The 24786-nt window shown below is 37.2% G+C and overlaps 1 protein-coding gene across 1 annotated transcript; it reads right to left on the bottom strand.

Moving 5' to 3' along the window:
* Positions 1-1544: 1544 nt before the first annotated feature.
* LOC139123662 (peroxisomal membrane protein 11C-like) lies at positions 1545-19733 on the bottom strand. The gene is made up of 4 exons (XM_070689835.1): positions 19314-19733; positions 15542-15723; positions 10924-10998; positions 1545-4289 (listed from the first exon to the last, which is right to left on the bottom strand). Exons 1-4 carry the CDS (start codon positions 19545-19547, stop codon positions 4031-4033), a joined length of 750 nt encoding a protein of 249 aa, XP_070545936.1. The 5' UTR covers positions 19548-19733; the 3' UTR covers positions 1545-4030.
* Between the last annotated feature and the right edge of the window lie 5053 nt (positions 19734-24786).

Raw genomic sequence — 24786 nt, 5'->3', positions numbered from 1 at the left:
ACTAAGTATATTAAAGTCAAGTGAATTTATGTAGAGATAAACTGTGAAAACGTTTCCTCTTTTTGTATACTGCCATAGTGTCTGTTGAGATAAGTGCTTGTTTATTCAGTGACCTGCAAATAATATGCAAAGGTCAAAGGTCATTTAGAATGGCAGTCTTATCAAAACTGTTTAGATATCCTGAAAGTTGGATGCTGAACGTGGAAGTATTATGTTCCAAATTTGTTATTTTTTATATCATCAGGCCAATCCCCTTTCATGTTTTGACAAATTGTGTTCTGAATTTACTTAATATCATGTCCAGTATTATGAAATAATAAAAAGAAATAAAAACAAAAAAGTTGACTGTACTTGTAATTCTGATGTCTAGATACTTCAATGTGTGTATGGATAACAAGTATTTAATACTCAAACAGTCGTGGACTCTCTTGTGGTGAATATTTGAGCTTGATTCTTTCCATCAAAGTTCCCATCCATTTAATTTAATGCTATAAAATTCTTAAAAATTGACACTGAAGGGGCCAACATCTGTAATGTTTTATGCCTTTCCTCATTTTTGTTATGGAAGACAATTATATTTTGTTCTTCTTCTCCATAAAGTTTGTTGTCACACAAAAGTGTTGGCTTGCAAACATAACCTGAGCACGATACGCAATGTTATCATTAATGAACGATTTGGAGAGTGGAACAAGAAACTATTGTAAATACAGACCAAACATCAGAAAATACAAAAAAAATCCAGCTACAGGAGCTGTATTTGATCTCAACATATCAATTTTCCAAAGGAATGGACAATTGGTTGAAGCAGAACTTAAAGAGGTAAACTTGCCCATCAGTGTTAATGTAGAATGCGCCTCGGGGACAGATATTCGGACTCTAAAATTTTTACAATTATTCTTTTTGGATCTACCACTTGTGGGGATTCATTTTAAAGCTGTTGGTGCAAAAAAACTTTTCACCGGTTTAGTTTTTCGAGATTCGAAAATGTTATTTTTCTCCATAGACCTAACACAGCGATGGCGACCATTTTAAATTTTAAATATTGCAAAATGTTGGGTAATTTGTTATCTAGTTCCAAAATTTGCATGGTGAACCCCGATTTTTATTGTTGATTTGGTAAGAGAATGGTTGAAAGTTTCATTTAGGAAAGTTTGAGCAAATATTTAAGTCTTTAACTTTCATGGCGCATGCTACCATAAACACTTCATACTGTAACTTTTGAAGAGTTCAATACATAGCAGTCTTCCCTCCTACCCTTTATATGGCTTTTTTCACCAGCCCTCTTAATTTCACAATATATTTCTGCTGAGATGCAAGAGAACAGCTGAGCAATATAAATCAGAAGCCATTCAAAAATAAAATGTAATAGTTCTAATTATTTTCTAATATTGCAAGTACTTGATTGTTGATGTTACCTGTAAAGTGGCCACAATTAAGATCTCAAAAATTTTGAGCCAGGTAAAGCCGCGTGTATGTCTGTATGTATACATGTATGTAACGTGTATCTGCATAATGTCATAAAAATACACTGAGACTATTGTAAGTATATTTTTCAATGAAACATTTTAATTCCTCACTTTTTGGCACAATGTGAAAATAAATGTTGTGAGCCTAAAATTTTGCCAAGCACTCTAAAACGTAAAGTTTGTGGAAGACACGATTATAAAGCAGAATATATGTCACTTGTCATTCCTGTGTAGATCACATGGCACACATGGCGTTGGTCACATGACTCACTGAGGAACATATCGCCCAGTAACCTTTTGAGCAATGGTTGTACTGTGGAATGAAAGAGACATGCAGTGTTCTGTAAGGTGCACCCATGAGAACATGTGATGCCAATAAACACCAACCTACGTGTACTAACGCATGTGGAAATATGCATATTTCTTTGCGCGCTTGTGCAAATGGTTTTGTTTGTACCATGGTCCACTTAAATTCTGACCTTAAGACATTATTCCATTTAAAGGTCACTGAGAGAAATTCTTACAAATTTCACCAACCGTTTTTTTTTTGTGAAATGCTTTATTAATTGATGCATATACATATAACAGGACACTAGTGACATAATTCTAAATTAAAAAAATAGTCAATAAATTTTTTTAAAGAGAAAGTAAAATATTTTAATTTGTAAATGATTAATAGTACTTCGAGAAATTTACTGTTTTACACTGTGAAAGGAAAATATGTGTTCATTCTTTCAGTAGAGCAGCATGGTATGTGCATGATCAGCTATTACTAGTTTGTCATTTTACACATTCAAAGGTTTCCGGTTAAAAATAACATCATATCATGTTCACCCAAAGAAAATGTGACAGAGTAGTCTCAAAGCTCTTCAACCAATCACATTTTGATGGCTGATGACCGTGTCCAATGGAATGGCATGTTGCAAAATGCAAAATTGTTGCCAATCTATCAATTTGCATTAGCTATTGTATTACACAGTGATCACACAATGTTGTGATTGGTCAGTGCGTGGCTTGCAAAACTGAAAAAATCCCAAAATGCAACAGCCTTGATGAAATGTTACATCTACTGACATTAAATGTTCATTGAATATTTAATGAGTTCAATGAAACTGACATGTGTACAACTGGTAATTATTGATGTGATTCAAAACAAACTTGATCAACAAAGCAGGGATATATTTCACAGCTGATGACAATGAATAATTTAAGAGTTTAATGAAATAAAAACTTGTTTAAAACTGACGATTCTTGTCATGAATCAAAACGACTTGATTGGCAAAGAAAGGCACATTTCAAAGATGATGACATGGAGAGTCCAAAAATCTTCAATCACTGCAGCTTTCATTTTATAAACATCTTAACTCACTCAATTACTACTCTTGTAAAATATACGTATTTACATCTTTGACCATAATCTTTTTTCGATATGTCAGTCTGGATTTTTCAGCAAAAAGAAAACAAAAAATACTTAAATATCTGCAGTTGTATACTTCTGTGTAGCTGAAAGTTCAAATTTCTTCAAGACAAGTTTTTTTGGTCAAAATTATCATTACCTCAAAAATTCATGGCTATTTCATTATTATTCAAAAATCTGAAAATATGACAAAGGGTTTTTTACCTAGGAGCAATTGTTTTACTGGGAAAATGAAAGACAAACTTGGAACATTTTCTGAGCAGGTGAAACTTTGATGTTTAAAGAGGTTGCACTTCTTAATTTGAACATCAAACTAAACAAAACAATACTTGTTGATATGGTCATGACATTGTGAATTTCAGTAAAATATAAATGTCTATGTATGGAGTTTTATTTTCATTGGAAAAAAAAGGTTTTAAAAATGTGATAAAATGTAATTAAGCAGACAAACAAACAATAAGTTTGAAATTTACAACCCTTTTCCTGCCAGACAGTATCACTTCCCCATTGGACAAGTCAGTACACAACAGTAATGAGCCACAATTACATGTATTTCACCCACTTAGTTTGGTATGTTAGAGCAGCTTTTTAAGTCCATAAAAATTATGTTTACAGTATCTGTGTTTTCAGGGGGTTTAATTTTTTATTAAAATGCACCATAGCAGACATGTTGTGCTTAACTAGTTTTTTAATCAACTTGGCCTGATAGTAAAATATGAGCTTGACAACATAAGGGGTACCAAGATAAAAATACTATCATAGGGAGTACATTTGTATTTATAATAAAAGGCACCCTAAGGCAGGTAGATTTCTACCAAAACAGAAATTGAATGCAATAATGTCTAATGTCAGCTGCCATCATAAAATGAAAAACCCAACGGCTTGTGGGTATTCTTTGTCCTCCAACCCCTAAGACCTTGGTAGGGGTCGGAGGTCAGGGAGGGGTTTGTTTCTTTTAGTCAAGTGCCATGAATGTAGCAATTATTTATAGATGTACACATTGTCTGTGTCACATGACCCTGTCACTGAAAAATCTTGGTATAACCCTACATGTTCTTTCTAGTTAAGTTGGGCCTCTTCACCTTGAAGTGGGTTGGGTTAGGGTGGTGTGAACACACTGGTTCAAAAATCAGTCTCTTTCTGATATCTATACAGTTTTCTTTCTGACTCTGTCTCTATGAGCGTTGACAATGTTGTACAGCCCAATAACTGATGCCACTGATCCACAGAACCCGACGCTTTTCAGTCCAAATTTTCCAGACCACAGGAATCCCTCCGGACACCAGTTGACAGCATTTCCAAAATCACCGGCATTGCGGATGAGATCAAGCCAGGTCTTTCTGATGCTTGCTCTCACAGACTGTAGACTCTCCTCCAATGCATCGATCGTTTCACCGCTGTCCTCTCTAGAAAGAACAAACAACTTATATTAATGTAAGTTTTAGTTTCTCACTGTTCTGTTTGTGAAATAGTGTTTCTTGTATATGTGTAATGTCTGATTTTGTTGTTGACAAGTGAATTGTTGTCGGGACTAGAATTCATATGTCAACGATGACACTGCATATTAAAGACGGTGTGTTTTGTTGGCAAGGCTAATATCACAAAAGGGTCGAGCCCATGAGCTCACTCAGCTATTTAATTTCATAAGTGACGGTACACTTTAATGTTTGTGGTACATGAATTTTGGATAAAGATATTTTTAAGAAACTCCCCTACATCACAGTGTTGATAGCCTTTCAGTCTTGCTGGCTACGCATGCAGTAGCTTGCTGAGACCCACTACTCAGCACGCCCCCGTGACCTTTGACACGAGATGTCTGGCAGTGCAGTGCATGCATTGCCGATAATTGGTGTTTTATCCCAAATGAAAGTATATCAATGCTTATTAACTCATTTTCATTTCTGTTCATTTAATTTAGTAGTTTTATAACTTTATTGCTTGGAAATCTTACTCTAAGTAACAACTGTTGAAGCTGGACCGAGACGTACAATGACGCAATCACAAGAATCATGGGATTGCAATGGCAGCACACATGCCGTCAAGAATTTTATTCTTATCATATCTAGGTGATGCATGTGTATAAACCACTTAGACCACTTGCTGCATGAGTTAATACTTTCAATTTCAGCAAATGCTATAAAGAGCTAAAGAAATGCATGTGTTTTCTGGACCCCTAAAATGAATGCATAACAAAATTTTACAGCTATTGTCCCTTGAATTCATCATTGGAACTGCAGATTTTGGTACAACACAGCAGCTCTTGGTGGATCACTTTACATGAAAATAGGGAGAGAGGTCAGAGCAACAAACACTTTGATTTTTTTGCATTTCCTGCACGTGAACCAGAACACTAATGAAAGCTTAGCCTACATGAATTGTTTTCTGTGGTGAAATTGGACTGGATGGTACACTTGGAAATCAAAGGTGGCATGTAACAGGGTAAGAAGTAGTCTGTGAGTTTTAAGATATTGAAACTGTGGTCAGCAAGTACATGACAAATATTTAACGAGACATAGAGGTACATGTACTTGACATCATGTTCTATGCACACCAGAAATTACTTCATCAAAGCTGCTGACTCAGTGGATGTCACAGTGTCACGTTGCACAGGATACTGTCAAACCACAACTGATGTGAAACTGAATTACTCAAAATTTTTGAAATATAATGGTGATTGTCTTCCCCAGTGCATTCAGGAGAGAGGGAGGTGGTGAGTATCACCATTTCATGGACAAATTCATACTAACTTCATGCCATGTGTATGCCACATAAACAATGTACAGTGTGTGATTAACCCTTTGAGTGCTGTAATTTTTCCCTCCAAAATTTGAGTGCAACATTTTACCAATTTTTATGAACTTTTCTGCAATATTTTGGATAATTTTGGATCAAATGGATATCACATCTTGTTGGCTGAAGCTTTTTATCAAAATTTTAGCGGGAATCTGAAAAAAAAAATTGACTGGGGTATATTTTATAACAGCAACGAAAATTTACTTTGGCGCTCAAAGGGTTAATGGGGCAGTCCTCAATCCCTGGTTCTCACATTAGTGTTGTTGACATTACAGTGATGTTTGTCCTTTGTTCTCCTTTGTTAAGTCACGTACAGTTAGTCAATATGTTCAGAGACAAACCTGATAGCAAACAAGCCCTTTTAACGGTTTGTTGAAGAAACAAACATGCAAAAGTTTAACCTGTCCACCCCCAATTCCCTGTAGACAGGTCCACGATCAACATTGATAAGAATGGGTTTGGGCTAAACCATGATTGTGAAAGGGTTAAAATGCCAACAAGCTGCACCAGCAATATATCCTGTTTGGGGCAGTTACAGTCACAATTATACCATCAGATTTTAGGACTTCTTGACTCGCTTGAAGGGGAGGGATTTTGACAAGACGTTTTAGGTCAAACATCTTCAGTTTCATTTGCCATGTGTGTTTATTAAGTATCAAAATACCTTTTAGACACTTCAGATTTTTATTTTTTTCTCAATTGAACACGTCCCAAACCCCAATAAAGTATACATTTTCTGAAAGCCCTGATATAGAGCTATCCGACCAAGTACAGTACACGGTCATTATTTGCATAAGAGTCACGTGACAAGCGTTTTGCTGAACCTTTCAAAAACCAGTTTTTCCCGCCTTATGCAAACACGCTGCAAGATTTCTGGTTAGAATTTCTTCATTGACAAGCCTTGACAATATCCTTCAAAACCGTGTCTGCGATTTTTTCCCGGAGGCTCCATTCAAATTATATGGCGTGATAATTAAAATTCCTTGAAAAGCACCTTCATCTAACACCTTTAAGAGCGCATTAAAAAAAAACAAAGGCATATAAAGAAAATCCCAGACACGGTTTTGAAGGATATTATCAAGGCTTGTCAATGAAGAAATTCCAACCGGAAATCTTGCAGCATGTTCGCATAAGGCGGGAAAACCGGTTTTTGGAAGGTTCAGCAAAACGCTTGTCACGTGACTCCTATGCAAATAATGACCGTGTACTGTGCTTGGTCGGATAGCTCTATATCAGGGCTTTCAGAAAATGTATACTTTATTGGGGTTTGGGACGTGTTCAATTGAGAAAAAAATAAAAATCTGAAAGTGTCTAAAAGGTATGTAGCTACCTTAAGTATACAGAAATAACATTCGTTGAGTAACATATACACTATATACATGTAATCTTACAAAACAAAATTGTGAAAAATCCAATTTGAAAGAAAAATATAATTACTAATAGTTTCATTTTCCTCAAGTTAGTTGCTTATTCTGGTAATTGTTAAATAGAAAGACAATCGACAACAGGAAGTGGGCACTGGTGCTGGGTTAGAGAAAGATGTTGAGCAGTTTACCCACACCTGGTACAATTGCATAGCTAGTCTCAAACTTGCCAACCTTCAAACAACACTTTCGTTATCTACTATAAATACTCTCTCTTGATCCCCTTCCTTTCTGACATTTATCACCATGGTGATTAATGTAGTGCTAAAGGTCACATACTATATATATGAAAGATAGTCAATTTATGTCAATTTCATTTCTTCATTTGCTTTTATTATGTCATCAAGTTTTATTGGTCTCTTTGTGATGCTATTGTAATTGAGTTCCTATTTTCCACTCTGCTATACTCTAGAACATTTATTACTTTTCTATTTATCATTTTATTCACTAACTAATTTAGGAAACAAATTTGTACATGATAAATTCAAAGTTTCTCCACTGAAGGGCAAAAAGTATTCTTGGTTTACATAAATGCCTTCCTTTACGAACCACACTGTACCGTACAGGAGTATTCAGCTTTCCTATTTCCTCAATGAAACCACAGAAATGAAGTTTAGAAAAATCTCATGTCAATACTAGTCTCATATTACAAAACTGAATATATGACTATTTGTTGTATGTGCTCTGCGTGGGTGGTCGAGTTGTACACAATACCTCAGTGTATTAGTCATGTAAATACATGATACAGGATACATAAGCCGGATTTATATCTTAATTTTTCTGTTGAATGGCACCGTGTCACAACCTTCTAGCTGAACTGACACGTGGCGTCAGTATCTAAAAATATTTCCAATAGACATCCTGATTTATAAGGCAGTAAACTTATATTGCAGCATATTTATGTTTTATGTTTTCAAGTAGAGTGACACAGGATATTTTTTAATGAGTGTGTTTGGGTTTTATGTGAAGAACTTCTCTTTTCGCAAACTGTAGATTGCCATTTACAACACTTTCTGAATGTTATTTTTTTTTAATGGTGAAAAATGTATAGCAGTTAACTGAAATTGTGGTGTCATTCATCTGCAAAGTAGTTTAATACAAACAGCGAGTCTCAGTCATGGCTAAGTGCAACAACAGTGGTACTGAATTTTGCATTTTCAGAAACTTTAAAAATGCAGAGTCATCGAAACCAAGCGAAATTTATAGATACTGGGGTCACAACTATCTGGTAGAGCAGTTACTAGTCCTCACAGGGCACCTAAGGGTACAAAGTACACTTCTCTAGCAACGATGAGTGAATCCATACAAATCCGTATCAATGGGGTTGAAACCATGATACATCTATTGGTCCTTTGTCGCTCAATTCACTTTTCCATGGTAACAATATTGGAAATTTGACCTTTGACCTCAAAATGATTAACTTAAACCCTGACTGCATAAGGATGCTAGCAAATAAGGTGTCGGTTTGGTTTTATTCCCAAGGCTGCAGTTAACAATTTCTAGACTGAATATGTGCATGCAATCAAACCCACAAGCCCATTGGGAGTTCAGTATAGAAGTGTATACCACAATGGCAATTCCAGGCATCTGTGGTCAAACCTACATGTATCTTAATAGTCACCGATACACATAGGTCACCTCTACATGTAGTGGTCACTTTTGGCAAGTCCCATAAAATGTAGCATGTTTCAGACCTTAAATATACATGTAGCAGTGACCTATCTTGTTTGGCCACTTGAATGTACTGCGATGGATGCCCCTGTGTACAGATCAATAATTCAGACCTGATGAAAAAGAATCTTGATACTGAATATCACGTTTTGCTCGGTTTCATACCAGTATACATTTCTGTGTGAATGTTGTTCAAGAAATGAAATTAATGCATGAATTTTAGTAGACCCAGGGTTATCTCTAAGTTTTATTTCAGGCGGCAGAAATAAAATAACAGGCGGCTGATGAAGAGCGAGGGAGCGGAGCGGCCGAGCGGGGGGAGGGTTTGGGAGGGGGGTGTCCCCCCTCCGAAAGGCTGGCGATTTTTTGTGTGACTATGTGTGATTGTGCTTATTTGGTGACACTTGAGCACCTGATTTTCTTTACCATTTATTACCAAAGATGTTGTTAAATTGTATGAAAAGTAAGGTTTTAGCATCTTATTTCTCATTTGTTGTGTACCTTTATCACTTTAATCACTTTATTGCATAACAACACACTTCGGAAAGTGCAGTATAGCAAGAACAAAACTGAACATTGCATAAAACATTGTTGTCTATGTCTTTACCTGCAGCTGCTGGGGGAAACATAGTGTTTGTAATATATTTCATGAGAGACAGCGTATCATCTGAAGTTAAACTGTACAAAAACTTATCTCTTTCATCTAAACTATCAAATATAGGATAATACAACTTCATTGCAGAAAAGAGAACTTCTCTATCACTATTATATTTTTGACACTTCATTAAATAGTGAAATTCATCCTCCACGGAAGACTTACAAAACTTACAAAATCTGGATTCAGGCGGAATTCTTGGTCTTGACCTTCTGCCCAACTCGATTTGTAAACAGTGATCAGAAATACGAAGTTTTGTGACCAATTTTCTACAGCGTAAGTTCTTAATATCCAGTAAGTAATTCTCAGTAATCATGTCAGTTTATCAGTAATCATAACCGTCGATGGATGCTACAGCTAACACACAGCACCATACGCAGGGCTAGCGAGAGAGTTGCCGACATCGACGGTTATTTACGAGAAGTGAATAAAAGACTGGCATTTTTGGAAGCGATCGAGTAGGCAGGGATACGACTTGGGCCCAAGAACGCTGAATTTCGGCAGTAATTTGGCTTTTAACGTCAAGTCCCAAAATGGATTTGAAGTCACCGACCCCACGTACGGGTCTTTGCAGGGCTGTGGTGAGCGGGGCGATTGGCTGTAGCGAACACACAGCATCGTACGCAGGGCTAGCTACCGTTTATTTTGTTGTTGCCAGCACCATAAAATTGTATTTTACTGGCGATAAAGTACAGGAAATAAAACAGAATGCCGAGCACATGACAAGTTTATGAAAATTCGTTTTACGACAGCCTTAAAACGACGCCGTCGGAGTGAACGAAATTCGTTGATCGTTTTTGCATCGTCCGGCACGATCACGATGTTGATGGCATCGGCTCGACATTATACCCGGTACAATCAGCAAATACAAAAATTCGCTAGTTACATTTTAAGAACGCATGATTCACTTACGTTTACCTTTGTCTAATTTTTGTTTTTTCGTAAAGTACTGCTGAATATCGTTAGATTTCTTTTTGGCACTTCCGATTGCTCGCACTCGTCCGTCAGATGCGCGTTTGTTGTTTGAGAAAATTCACCTTGACCTCATGATCTATGACCCGCTCAGAACATGCTAGAGGGCGCGAAACAAAATCGGCCAATCACTGCAATGATTACGTCGTTGTGAGATCTTGTCCTATGTAAATTTCCATGTATTGGAAAGAGTGAGTAAGAACGCTTATTCTGATTGGGCGTAGTACGTAATGCATTTCTAGATTGTATGTGTTTACGGAAGTACGACGTACGAGTTTTATCGGGACATTTTGGCAAGTTTAACGTCGTTTTCTCTGTTATTTCAGACATATGGGCAAGGCTTCAGTAAAAACGCGACATATAGTACTTTACTAGTGTGACACCAGCCGGCAGGTCACGTGCTTTTTTGACTTGCCAGGCGGCTATTTTCGCCGGCTGCCGGCTTTTAGCGAGAACACTGTAGACCACAGGTAAAAAGCAAGGATTGAGATATTTGCATGGAAACCAACGATAATTGTCAATTACCTCAGTCTTGCACCAGTCAAGTCTCTCATCAAAGCCTTTTCCCTTCGTTTCAATTTCATCAACTGCCGCAGTGATCTGTACAACAAAATACAAAAATAAACTTCAAAAGCAAGTTATGGTACATGAAGAATAATCAAATAATTGAAATGGAATAAATTTATTTTAATTTATTCTGGGTGAAAACTGGTTGGAAATACTGTTTTCCAATCCCACAAAGCACAGGAGCATGATGGAATCTTTCCTGAAACTCCCAAGTTGTTAGTTCCTTGCATTAAAGCCCCAATGGCTGCAAATGTGTAATAAACCGATTTCAAAATATCCTCAGTTTTCCAAGAGTTTTCTTTGAATAAGACCCATTAAAGACTGAAAAGTTGTATATATCACTGTCATAAGTGTCGAAAGTGGCATGTGAATTCAAATGTTTTCATGCCATTTTGAAAAACTAATCATGTGACACAGAAAATAAATATTACAACAACAAAATGTTTGCCATCGTGAGTTGTGCATTCAAGTAAATGGCATCATGCTTGTTTCTGATATGATCACGATGTGTATGCGCAAGAAATACTGCTTTTTTCGTACATTCCCATATGGGCGCAATTTTATAGGTATGGCACCCATTTGTTATTTAATCTGTTAAAACACATACATGTACGTGTAGGCATGGTCCAAATCAGCAAGCAGTGATAGTTCTATACATGTCATTCAGTTAGCACATTTAAATGTACCAACTTTGGTTTGAAAACAAAATCATGAAAATAATACCTAAAATTTGCAGCTATTGGGGCTTTAAAAATATGCTATATCCATTTTGCGTGCTTCTCAAATTTTATGACTAGCAGTGCTAAGAATGTGCAATTTCCCATAGAATAAGGAAACAAAACTCAAGACATCCTTTTCGAAAGAATTCTTTATAAGAAGTGTCGTATACCTACTCACCCTTATTCATTGTAAACAAATCCACACTCACCATTGAAAACAATGGCTTTAGGCCAAACCATTATGGTGAAAGGGCTAGGCCACGTCATGTAAGATTGAATTCAACTTTTGATTTTGAGCTAAAAAATCAGTAATTATTGTAAATAGACACATTTCTTTGCGTATCAGTCCATAAGACCTGGTTTCCTAGTATCTGTATGAGTGGACAAGCATTTGATCAATGTTTTTGGTGTCTTGGCATGCCTCACTGACATGCATAATGCATGAAAACCAAGCACTGAAAGAATTCTAAAACGTCTGACCGCTTCACAACTGAAACTTAGCGTGACCTCATTTGTTTCAGTTCGTGGTACACGGTACATGTACAGTGTATCAGAAGATAAAAATAGTAGGTTGAGCTCAGTCCAACGACACAGAAACATTGTTAGGTTGTTTTATTGCCTTTGATAGAAGCAGCAGAAATATTTTTATGGAGCTTTGTCAGTAATGACATAAAATTATATGTAAATTTTGTGAAATTTGTGGCATTTTCTTATGACAATATGTACGATGACAGTGCTAGCCTGACACATCAGATGACATGGCAATGATTATCAACAGTAGATACAGAGAAAAAAGAGTCAACATTCAGTAATCCGACAAACATGACAACTAGTCTAACTGCGTGACAATTTAAATTTATTGTTGCCTGAATCTAGGCCAGCTTTGCCAAAGGTCAGGTGGCTCCCTCAACTGATAAATATCAACTTATCTAAAATTGCAGCACATATACGAGCACAGTGAGGTCAAATTTCATGACAGAATAACTTCAATACAGCCATACTTGGCAAGAGAATGCAGGATCCACACTGAACAATATCACTAATAAATGTAATCTTGGGGGTCAAGTCACCTAACAAAGCTATTGGCAGGCCCCCTAGGAAAACAATATTGTTTTAATAAACAAGGTTGTGAGCCCAGTGTTTGACCCGTTGGTATACATCTCGTAACAACTAAAAAATTTGTTTTGTGGTGGAGCTTGCACCATCGTCCAGAGAAAGGTTTTACAGAATTTTGTCAGGGAAATCTTTGTTCTTTGTCAAACTTTATGACAGAAAATGTGCATTGCAACAGTGTACAAATGTCATCTTTTAGACAAAGTACTTGGTATTTTGATTGATTGATGTTTATTGACAATTTTTGAACACTAAATACCTCAGGTAGAGTATAACAGTGTGCCCTACCCATCGAAACTAAGTGTAAATGGGGAAGAATGAGCAAAATATAAATGTAGTCAGGGATACAGCACCACCAACATTGATTGCAATAACTTCCTTTGTTTAATTGTTACTGAAACTTGAGCACCTGCTTGACTTTTTGTACATTCAGAATGTGTGGAGATGGGCTGAACTGTTTAACACAAAGAATTCTGATTAACTGGCAGTTTGTGACAATTTTTTTTCCTAAGGCTGTTTGAACCCTATCATATTCTGTGGCAGTGTTGAACCTTTTGCAGTTCAGTATAGCACACACCTTGCTGGGGGCAGATTATGCAATCTCATTTTGCAATATTTCTACAATACTTTAATGGTATGCAGAATTTGTGACTGATTTTAAAATTTTAAAGCCTTTGAATGTTTCACGGTCTTGATTTTGTAATAGTTAAAAAATGCACATTTCCACATGGCGTTTAATAAAACTGGTGAGTTTTAAAAAGTTAAAATTCATTGCTGTTTTCTTAATTGTTGCATATGCTGTAGTTAACAGTAAGTAGAGATGAAATATGATGAGAAAAGAAGTGTTCATGTCTGACATTTGGATATATTTATATAGAAATATGCATCACACTACTTCATGACAAATTTCAGCCTTCAAAAATGACAGAAGCTGTCAAAGACTTGAGTCTTTGAGTGCTGTAGTTTGTCCCACCAAAATTTCAGTGGAACATTTTGCCAAGTTTTATAAATTTTTCAGTAATGTTTTTATAATTTTGGGCCAAATGGGTATAACATTTCCTTGGCTACAGTTTTTGTGCAAAATTTTGGCAAAATCTGGAAAAAAATTGATCGGGTATATCTTAAATAAAGGTGAAAAAAATTGACTACAGTGCTCAAAGAAATTAGCACTGCTATTTCCTGCAGCAAAGAGTTCTCAAACATTCCTTCACTGATGATTTTCAGATTGCATGAAGATAACTGTGTTGATAATGAAGGTACAAAATGATATTGATGTTCATCCTAATAATAATGAAATTTGCTGAGTCAACATGCTTTTTGCAGAAAGGGGGAAAAATCCATTTTATCTTGAAATCTAGCGTTTAGAATAAACATTTCTGAATACTGTACTTACTCGTATCTACTTTTTATTAAAGTTTCATTAAAATGGCAATATTACACGGATGTTTTCTGGCTTTTTTACATGTAAAGCAATGGAATTGGCTAATACTGCACAACCCAGACTCAGCAAATGCTCTGTTATGAAAAATATGTCATCTTGCAGCCTTCGCGATTGATAGCAACCATTCTGAATTTCAAATATAATTTAATTTTGGAGATTTGTTATTTAAGTACAAAATTTGCACGGTGATGCCCTACAATAGTATATGTATCTTTTATTCTTAATTTTGAAAGAAAAATAGTGAAAAGCGTCAGCAAAAAATTTAGATTTTCAGTTTTAAGGGATGTACCCACTAGTTTTAGGGATTCAAAAAACAACAGCAGGCTATGGGTAAACTACAGTCCATTGCAGAAAAATAAAGACAGTTGTTAGTCTAGAAGATTATTTACTCTAACATACAGCAATTGCTTTCTTTTGACTGTACAAATCAATTTGCTGTTGTTTCCTAAGATAGCACTCCTTCAGAAAATATAAACCACTGCCAGTCATTCAGCTTTGACCATGTGCATGAAAATATGGGGTGTGAGTGCAAGAGAGAACAGCCAACATCATACATGCACTGTTAAGGGTTTCGGGGAAAGAACAGCGGAATTTACTTTCACTTTCAATTTACAACTAATCATGAATTTGACCTTGCTGTCATATGTGATCATTATCATCTATATATAAGTCAATAATTTCCGGAAGGGATGTGTTGATCATGTTGACCCTTGACCCTTTCATCATTTTTTCATGTAAACCAAAATATTTCATTTTGTCAAAGACAATATGTTTGCGCCATTGCGTATCATCTTGACATAGAAGGCACACTGTTTGGTATGGTCCCCTGTTGCAACAGGAGGGTTGGACCTCCATACACAATGATAGAGTGAAAGAATCAAAAGACCAGTAGCTGTAAATTTTGATAAATCATTCGTTATAGATGTCTTTAATGTAAAATTACAATTTCTTGTTCTACTCCCCAGAGCATGTTGAGATACACAGTATTGAGGTTGTCAACTCAGCCTATACATGTATTTGTGTAAACTGCATTATTAATTGTGGACCAATTTACTATGGACCAAAATTCAACCGTGAATAATTACAGCGCACTTACAGGACAATTACAGTGTTGACAAACTGACTAGTTGGTGGTTCAACATCCTTTGGGAGTAGAACATGAACTTGCAGATGACATACAAAACAAAAACTGTAGGAAAAAATCGTCAAAATTTACAGCTACTGGCCTTTTAAATATGACTTCCAAATAAGATACAATGATAATATCACAGCATGGAAATATCCAATCAGTGACTAAACTTACATGATGATGCCCAGAGTCAGGGATATAGTCCATACAATAATGCTGGCCTGCATCCACTTGCTGGTAGATTTCATTTGCATAATCTTCTTGTCTCCGAGCCATGCTATGTGCTCCAATGGAAAGAAGGACTGGTCGAAAAGATTTTTTGTAACACTCAGCCATCTTACAACGGGGTCTCTTTCCTGAAAATACACAGGTAGACAGATAAACAGACAGGCAGATATCAATAAACATAAAAATGTGTGTCGTTATCAAATTCAACATTTCAAGTAGACTGCAACACTTGCCACTTGAGGGCGCTCTCCACAATAGAGGTCACACTTGGCAAGAGCAAATCAATTGATTTATTTGTTACAGAATGTTTATATTCTTTATCTAAATGTTATCTGTTCTACAATTGTTCAGAGTTGATGTGCTGACATGAGCTTCAGCATGCAATGTAGTTATTGATTGTCAAAGTGCCCACTTCTGTATATTCTATATACCGATGATTGCAGAAGTCACCATGATGATAGATTTATAATTAAGTTCGCAGATGACTCTGCCATAATCAGTCTACTCCAAAATCATGAAAGAAATCATGGGCCAGTGGTTGATGACTTTGTAGAGTGGTGTAAAAGTTCTTTTCTCGAACTTAACATTGATAAGACCAAAGATTTGTGTATAGATTTCAGGAAAGACGCACCATTAGCTGATGTAACAATTATTAATGGTAAAGAAGTGGAAATTGTTGAGAAATACAAATATCTGGGTTCTATGTTGGATAATAAGCTGCGATGGGAGAATAACATTAATATGATTTTATGTAAATGCCAGCAGCGTCTGTTCTTCTTGAGGAAATTGAATTTCTTCAAAGTTGACAGAAGAATGCTTGTGCTTTTTTACAGATCATGTATTGAAAGTGTCTTAAGTTTTTCACTCATTTGCTGGTTTGGAAACCTCACTGTACAGTGCAAGAACAAACTTGGTAGAATAGTAAACATCTGTAGTAAAATAATTGGAGTGCAACAAACTAATCTCAGTACATAACATTGTATAAAAAACAAGTTTTACACAAAGCCAATTCTATAGTCAGGAATAATCACCACCCACTTTACAAGGAATTCAATATTTTACCATCTCGCCGGCGTTATAGGGTTCCAAGAACTAGAACAAATAGATCAAAACATTCATTCATTCCCACTGCAATTTCTGTACTGAATCAGAACAGAAACGACTAGTCATCTCTGCTGTTATATAGTGTTTTAACGTCACTGACCTCTTTTAAATGTTTTATACATGTCTTATCTGTGTAACTTTTTGACTTGTCCGCTGTTGTACAAAGAATTGCCCATGTTTTGGGATAATAAAGAGCTATTGTATTGTATTGTATTGTATAGTGTACATGTATTTGTATGTCTTGATTGTGTTTGATATACTTTTTTTCAAATATTATAATATTTTGCAAAAAAATGGAAGATTTAATCATTTGTGTATTTGCCACAACCAGTAAAGCAGATATATACATAATTGATGGAGACCTCACGTGCTGTTTACCAAACACAACTATTGTCAGTTACCAGGTGTGATATTAGTGTAGGTTTACGCTAGAGCCCGCGTTTTTCTGATAATGGTTGGATATGTTACGTCTCCCGCACACGAATTGTTTGTCAAAAGTATCATCATTATAAACATTCAGTGGAGGTTCAGATTATTTCGTATTTAGCTGGGACTTCAGAGAGCATCATGAAATTTAGAAGAGAGTTTGACCAGCACATATATATTATTTCTGCAACTTCAAGAGGCAACATCCATGCTACAATCCATTATTGAAAAAAGGGATGGTCCCCGCTCCCTCAGAACTCAGTTGCTAATAAAAGTCTGTGTGTTTCTACACAAAGTTCCATGTTCATTAGCCCTACAACGCCCTTCATTGGAAAATGGGAATAAGCCTACACTCACCCGGGAAACACAGTCCTCTAAAACATGTTGCAATCTCTCACATAATTCTGATAATTTCAAAATTTTCCAACAAATAACCTTGATACATTTCACGTTAATCTTCAATATTGAAACTACTAACTATATTGGTAATATCATTATACAGCAGTAATAGGTAATTATAACGTCCTTGTGAAAAAAATTACTGGAAGCTTTCCTTGATAAATCACATGAATAGAAATATCGATGTTACATACAAGTTTCCTAATAGTTTGGCAAGATTTAGGCAGACACTGAAATTTTGATTAGATTCAACAAAGTTTCAAGAAAGTGTTGTTTTTTAGTATGCCTTTTGGGGCTGTTGTTATGAGTGTTGTTCTATTTCTGAACGGTTGAAATACTTTGGCAGTACTTGAAAGTCCACTGCGGCACCTTGTACTTGTTGTCCCATAATACATCGCTGTGGCTTTATCAAATATCATATCACAAATAAACGGACAAAAACATACCAATTTTGTGTGGTACAATGGATCGTTACACTGTATGCAAGAATGGCACAACTTTGCCATGATACTAAGAAAAATGCCTCATTTACTTTGTGTCCAACGAAAATATTTGATCAGGGGCTCAGGGCAACACCAGTTACATACTGGTTAACATGCAAGCTTAACTCTATTTATATTTGTTCATGTATATGTTTACTTATTTGTTGTATCATCTCTTGATATTTCTCTTTTCTTTCCTTTTGTTATTGCTATAATTATGTTGTCTGTCTGTATATGTTTGTTTGTTTGTGTTTGTTCACTATTAAGTCTGAACCGCCTATGATGAAATGAGCTCAACTACCAGAGCAGTGTGTTGCTAGCTGTAACCATACAGGTAGAATCGAGACTGTCTCCATGTTGTCACTGGCTACACATGCCTCAAACCACAACCAGCTTCTAAGTTCTATACAGCTAACCTTTCCTCCATTATTCAATGAACACTGCCCTCCCAAAAAAGAAAACTGAAATAGTAATAGCTATATTTATAACATCACCATTTTAAAAATAAATATGACAAACCATTTACTGTTTACATAAACATGTCCTTTGTTCGATGGTACGACAAAATTAGGAAAATGACAGACTGGCTGTCAAGTGTATACTCGTTAAAAATCTTAAAGTTTACCATACATCATGAAAACTAAAGTTAAAATATAAATAAACTTAATTTTCGTTATGTATCTTTTCACAGTGTGATTTTTGAAGGACAGCCGGATAGAGATCTTGCATGAAGGCCAAAGATTATGACAACGTTACTGTCATAAAGCAAGATTTACAGAGCTCCCTTCTACCTCCATGCATTGGGGTCATGGACTGGGGTACCGTGGCGAGTCGACCACAAACAGCGACAAGCCGACAAGCGGTGTGAATTACTGGGGGCGAAATGGACAAGGGTCGTGACTTGCCCCGCCTCCTGTCATGGATCACAAGGCCGTGCATGAATGCATTGACCTGTCGTCGTGTGAGCTCAGACAACGAAGTGTTGACATTGCGGCTGTGAGTGTGTAAACACGGTCCCTCCACAAAACTACTTTCTTTTGTGGAGGGACCGTGGTGTAAACTAGGGCGCCTTTGATTGAGCACATGGGAAGGGGCGCTAGATTTGACCTAAGCACGGTCCTGTCTGGAGGGACCGTGTCCTAAATCTGCAAGCTTGACGAGTTGGTCTGGTCATGGATCTATTTTTTACATCCATGGTCTGGTACAATCGCGTTGTAGCGAAGAGGTCACGCAAGTTGACCCCATAGCAAATTATATTAGCTACCAAGTCTACGAACGATTTCTACGTATATAAATGTATGCTTTACCTGCTTACCAAGCCCGTAACCAAGCGTATGTGCAAGCATAGACAGGTCGTCAAACAGACGGAGGACAGTCCTACACGCTGAGAAACTCCCTACGGCCGTCTGCAGGCTCTGCGAGAGGGGTTTATTCCCGCTGTCTTGGGCAACCCCGGCGACCAGCAACGCGGCGTACGTGGCCGTTCGTATAACCTTGTCCTTCCCTCGATAGCTCTCGAGAACGCTGACTGCTACGTCCATGGTTGTGAACTCGGCGGGTGCTGTGGCATCAAGACACGTCCAGTCTGTGAACCATGAGCCTAAACTCTGGACCCGACGCGGACAGCTGGTGAACTGTCGCCCGTTTGTACGGCTACGAGTTTACGCCAACTTTCCCAGGTCATATCGTCACACCAGTTCCGTGACCTTTCGACTCACGTGACACACGCCGGATAAGGAAGGTCAATGAACTATGACCTGACGAATACACCCTCTTTGTGATGATGCTATTTTTGTACAGCCATTATGGCGCAGAAGTTTGTGAAAGTTATCACAACAGGTGCCGATTGGAATTCCTAAATTCAATAAACGATTTTTTTCAAAAGAAGTTATATTTTAGGTCTTGCGTTTCACAAATAAAATCGTTCCGTGAACTTATCGACGTGTCGCTTGAGGGCGCCCATGATTGGGCGCCGCTCTTGCACCAATTCAGCGCACATAAATCCGCCTCGTATTCAATATTCTCTGATTGGCCTGGGAAAACACTCTTCCAACGACGGATCTATCTTGTAAGTAACGATTTGGTATATTGGGTAGGGCTTACAACAGCCTGCTTGTGTGCAATCGTGGGAACTCGGCTCGAAATTTTAATCGAGGAAAATCACTACGCCAGAAAAATATTGTGTCGGTGTTTCTGTAAGGTTGGGTGCGCCGGGGCCTTTTTTCACCTTTGTGTTGGTGTACTTGTAAAAAAATGGCAAAAAGCATTCTAAATAACTCTAAGTTTGGATTGCTTCGGGATACCGGAAAGCGACACATTTTGTCAAGTTCATTTGACCTTTTTTGTCACGTTGTCAAAAAAAGTCTTGTCGGAAAAAACAGTTTTTTATTATATACTCGTCACGTTGTCACTGTACCTATTATAACGATAAAAAGCGAAGGGGTAAAACAATTCTACTACTCTGTATTACTGTGTCAATTATCTCTCTCTCTCTCTCTCTCTCTCTCTCTCTCTCTCTCAGTACTCGTAGAACAGTTTTCTTCACAGAGCGCCACCAAGTTACATGTTCAATGTTTATATTTCTTTCGAAGTATTGTGGCGACTACACTCGCAATTGCCGCTTTAACTACTGACAACGAGAAACGAGAAAAAAGTTTTTTTTTGGAATAAATTCACTTCTTTCTTTCTTTCTTTTATCTCACAAATGTACAAAGAGTAGGGGGTTTGAAAGACTTTTGAAGTGTTTCTGTATAGAAAACTGGGGTCACCGTGTTACACGTTCTTCAAATCACCAGAGACCTGTGAATTGATGGTGTATAATATACCTTGTGTGAGCACTTATTCTTAAAATTTAACGACGTTGGCTTAACTTGCCAGCGTACTACAAGTAAGTTGCCCTCGTGCTGTGACGTGATGCCAGCGTTCGTGGTGTGTTATACTCGCTGTAAACCGCGTAGGGCGCACTTACAACTGGTGCGCGCTGCTTTTTTGTATTAAAACGAAGGTTCTAGAAGTCACCGAGTATTTTTCTCAAATCGCTAGATTTACTAAGGTTAATATTTTGAATGAATTACTGTTGCGTTTGTCTAATATTATACAGGATATTACTTGAGATGTTGAAAGTTTACGCTCGACACCTGTTGATGTTGGCCGGGACTTAGGATCTGTAGTAATGTTTTGTATGGCGCCAAAACTTGCGCGAAAATTCAGTTCTACATACGGATTTTATTAGAGATGAAGATAAAAATTTTGTGATTAAATTTAAGATCTTCGTAGAAAAATATAATTATAGCACTTTTACAACCATTGTCTTAAATAGTAAATACCTACATGTAATGATTTTGATTCTAAAGTTTATATTACTTATAGACTGTCTGAAAGATCATACCATAGACAGGGACCTTCCGCTCTAAGATCAAAAATACAGATCGTTTCCGGTCACCGGGCGTCTTTTTTCAGAACCTGCGCGTTATGTCTTTTTTTAGGATTACATACTCGTCAGTACAGCTATCCTTTATATCCCTGTTTGCATGTCCAAAAACAGTAAAAAAGAAAGCAAGTATTATACAGCCAGTGATAAAAGACAAAAACTGCTGCATCAATAGTGCCAAACCAGTATTGTTAGGAATAAAAAGGAAAGAAAAAAATAGAAAACCAAAAAAAGAAAACCGCGTCGTCGCGTGCATCAATTTTGCTGAATGTCAAGGACAGGAAACATTTTTATGCCTAATGTCTATTGTTAATTTACATTTTTAAATCACTGAATTGATAAATTTCAATTTATGAATAATGAGGATAATGATATGAGAGACGTGGCCTCATATAAAAGTTATGGACGTCTTATCTCTTAAAATCCTTCTTTTTGAGCTATGTGGATCAGAGAAATGGTTTCAGACACGATTACTGTATCACCGTTAGCCATGAATAATCGTGGCGTCTCTACTCTCACAGGCACCGTAAGTTCCTTATTCCGAAAGAAATATTGACAGTATCAATTCCTTTCCACAATAACACGATTATGTACATGAAAATTTCAGACTTTCCCCGCTCATGGCGCTCTTGACTATTTTATTGCTGTCTTCAGGCTGCGTACAGTCCGTTCGATAGTGGAATAAGGAGCTGCTGGCTAAGTACAAATAGTGAGTGACGATAACAGCATGCCACATATATGTCGTGATCACTGCACGTTGTCCGGCCTGATAAAAAATGTTGTGGAATGTTCATTAGCATGCAATTATGCAAATATTTTAGAACTGTAGACACCTTGATTGACGTGTTCCCTATAGTTGCACTGCTCCTCACACTTTGTCAACAAATATCTGTTTTGTTTTGTTTTGTTTTCATTTAGTCTTTGCTACACCATAGAAAGGACAAAACCCACGTTTATCTCATGGCTACCCCAGAAACATGAATACGACATCCAAGGAAGTTCTCCAGTGCTCGAGTCACCCCTCTCAATAACAAAACAACCGTAAACAAACACTGGTTTGATACTTTAGAAATGAGAAACGAGGCTCTGCACGAATCAATTTTTGTCGGCCATGTTACCATCACGATTCTTTGGTTAAAGGACCAGTAGCTGTAACAGTTAATGATTTTTTTTTTACAAATTTTGATTCCAATGTCTAGGTTCTTGTTCTTCTCCCCAAAGCGTGTTGAAATAAGCAGCATTTCAGCTTGTAAAGGTGTGGGACTGCAACTGTATTGTTGACGTCGAGGGAATTCTGGTCCGGACTAGAATTCAAATGTAAACAATATAATATGTAAGTGTATTCTACAGGTATCAGACGCTCTGCTGGCAAGGTAGTGTTCCAACATGTTTTGGAGAGTAGAACAAGAACTTGATGATGATATACACAACAAAAATGGTGAAAACATCATAAAAATTTCGGGATACAAGCTGTTCATTTTTTTAATTTTAGGGTCACGTGTACAGTTTTGACCATAGCGGGCGCTGCAAGGTTGTTTCAGATCACAAGCAGGTGTCTAATGTTCCTTTGTCAAAGCCGTTCACCTTCGCGTCGCAATGGGTGGTGAGAACATAATGCAACTGTATTTACAGCTGTCTTCCACAGGGCTAGACAAGAGTATGCTTTAAAGTCATAGGGAAGCGCCACTTTAGACAGAAATATTGCTTGTACGTAAACGCTACATAAGCCTTGTTTTCGATTTTTAAATTCTGAATTTCAGTTTTGGAAGACAGAATGAAAGTTGAGGCATAAGTAGGTTTCTCTGCCGACCTTTCTGTCCGTCCAAACGCCACAGTGTCACGTCTGGCAAAGCAAAGATCGATCTAAATCAACGTACATACACGGCGTAAACTGGCCCGACACTTACTTGATCATTCCGTGAGTGGCCGTACTCACTAATTGTAAATTACTTTGACGAGCGAAGTGTCGATTGTAATTTAGCCGCGCCATTAACACTGCTGTGCCCTCGCAATGAGCAATAAACTTCGAAGCCGATGAAGTGTGTTGCCTGAAAACAAATGTTAGGGCAAAGTAGTGCAGATGTGTACGTCTAGAAGTTTTATTACCTTGGTCCGCACAAACAGTGCAAAGAAAAGTCATATCTCCCTTTAAGGTAGAATGCGCCACGAGGACAGATTTTTCGACTCTCATTTTTTTTCAAAATCCTTACTTCGTCTAACTCTTGTTAGGGCTCATTCTGAAACTCTTGGAGAAAGTGAAGTTTTCAACGTTAGTCTCGAAAATGTCACAGTGACTTTTCTTCATAGAGTTAACAGAGGAATGGCGGCCATTTTGAATTTCAAATATCGGTAAATATTAGCTTAGGGACTGGTCAGTTTCTTCGGCTGGGGGGCCCGGTGGGGTTATTTTTGCCGACGTCAAAAAGTGGCTGACCCCCCAATTCAAAATTTCGAAAACAGGGTGGGACCCCCCCCCCCCGCATGCGACAACTGTAAAACAAAAGGTAGACACAGATTTTATATATATATATATATATATATATATATATATATATATATATATATATATATATATATATATATATATACACAATATATATACTTATATATATATATATATATATATATATATTATATATATATATATATATATATATATATATTATATATATATATATATATATATATATATATATATATATATATGCTTCGCTCATGGTATGTATTGCCGTTGGAGCACTCTGGTGAGTCCATATTTTCAATCCTCAACAATGTGTAACCGTACTCTCTGTGCCCAAGTTCAGAGGTTGCCATAAAGCCATTATGGTGATAACCGGGAGGGCACATTGTATACATTTTGTGTATTTCGCTCACTGCTTTAATAGTAGTTAGAGCACTCTGAGATTGTTTGGGCAGCCTCTTGCGTAATATAAGGGGCGTTCACTGTTGGCACTATGCTTCGCTCATGGTATGTATTGCCGTTGGAGCACTCTGGTGAGTCCATATTTCAATCTTCGACAATGTGTAACCGTACTCTCTGTGCCCAAGTTCAGAGGTTGCCATAAAGCCATTATGGTGATAACCGGGAGGGCACATTGTATACATTTTGTGTATTTCGCTCACTGCTTTAATAGTAGTTAGAGCACTCTGAGATTGTTGGGCAGCCTCTTGCGTAATATAAGGGCGTTCACTGTTGGCACTATGCTTCGCTCATGGTACGTGTTGCCGTTAGAGCACTCTGGCTGAGTCCATATTTTCAATCCTCAACAATGTGTAACCGTACTCTCTGTGCCCAAGTTCAGAGGTTGCCATAAAGCCATTATGGTGATAACCGGGAGGGCACATTGTAT

Source organism: Ptychodera flava (genome assembly GCF_041260155.1).
Source record: "Ptychodera flava strain L36383 chromosome 23 unlocalized genomic scaffold, AS_Pfla_20210202 Scaffold_23__1_contigs__length_28996876_pilon, whole genome shotgun sequence".
NCBI lineage: Eukaryota > Metazoa > Hemichordata > Enteropneusta > Ptychoderidae > Ptychodera > Ptychodera flava.
This window is presented reverse-complemented; position numbering and strand designations above follow the sequence as displayed.

Excerpts from the sequence above, each read along its gene's own strand:
- LOC139123662 (XM_070689835.1), bottom strand. The coding sequence starts at position 19,547 with ATGGACGTAGCAGTCAGCGTTCTCGAGAGCTATCGAGGGAAGGACAAG. Across the intron at positions 10,999-15,541 it reads CTGACTCTGGGCATCATCAT|ATCACTGCGGCAGTTGATGA; the intron begins GTAAGTTTAGTC and ends TTTGTTGTACAG. Across the intron at positions 4,290-10,923 it reads TTGACTGGTGCAAGACTGAG|AGAGGACAGCGGTGAAACGA; the intron begins GTAATTGACAAT and ends TGTTCTTTCTAG.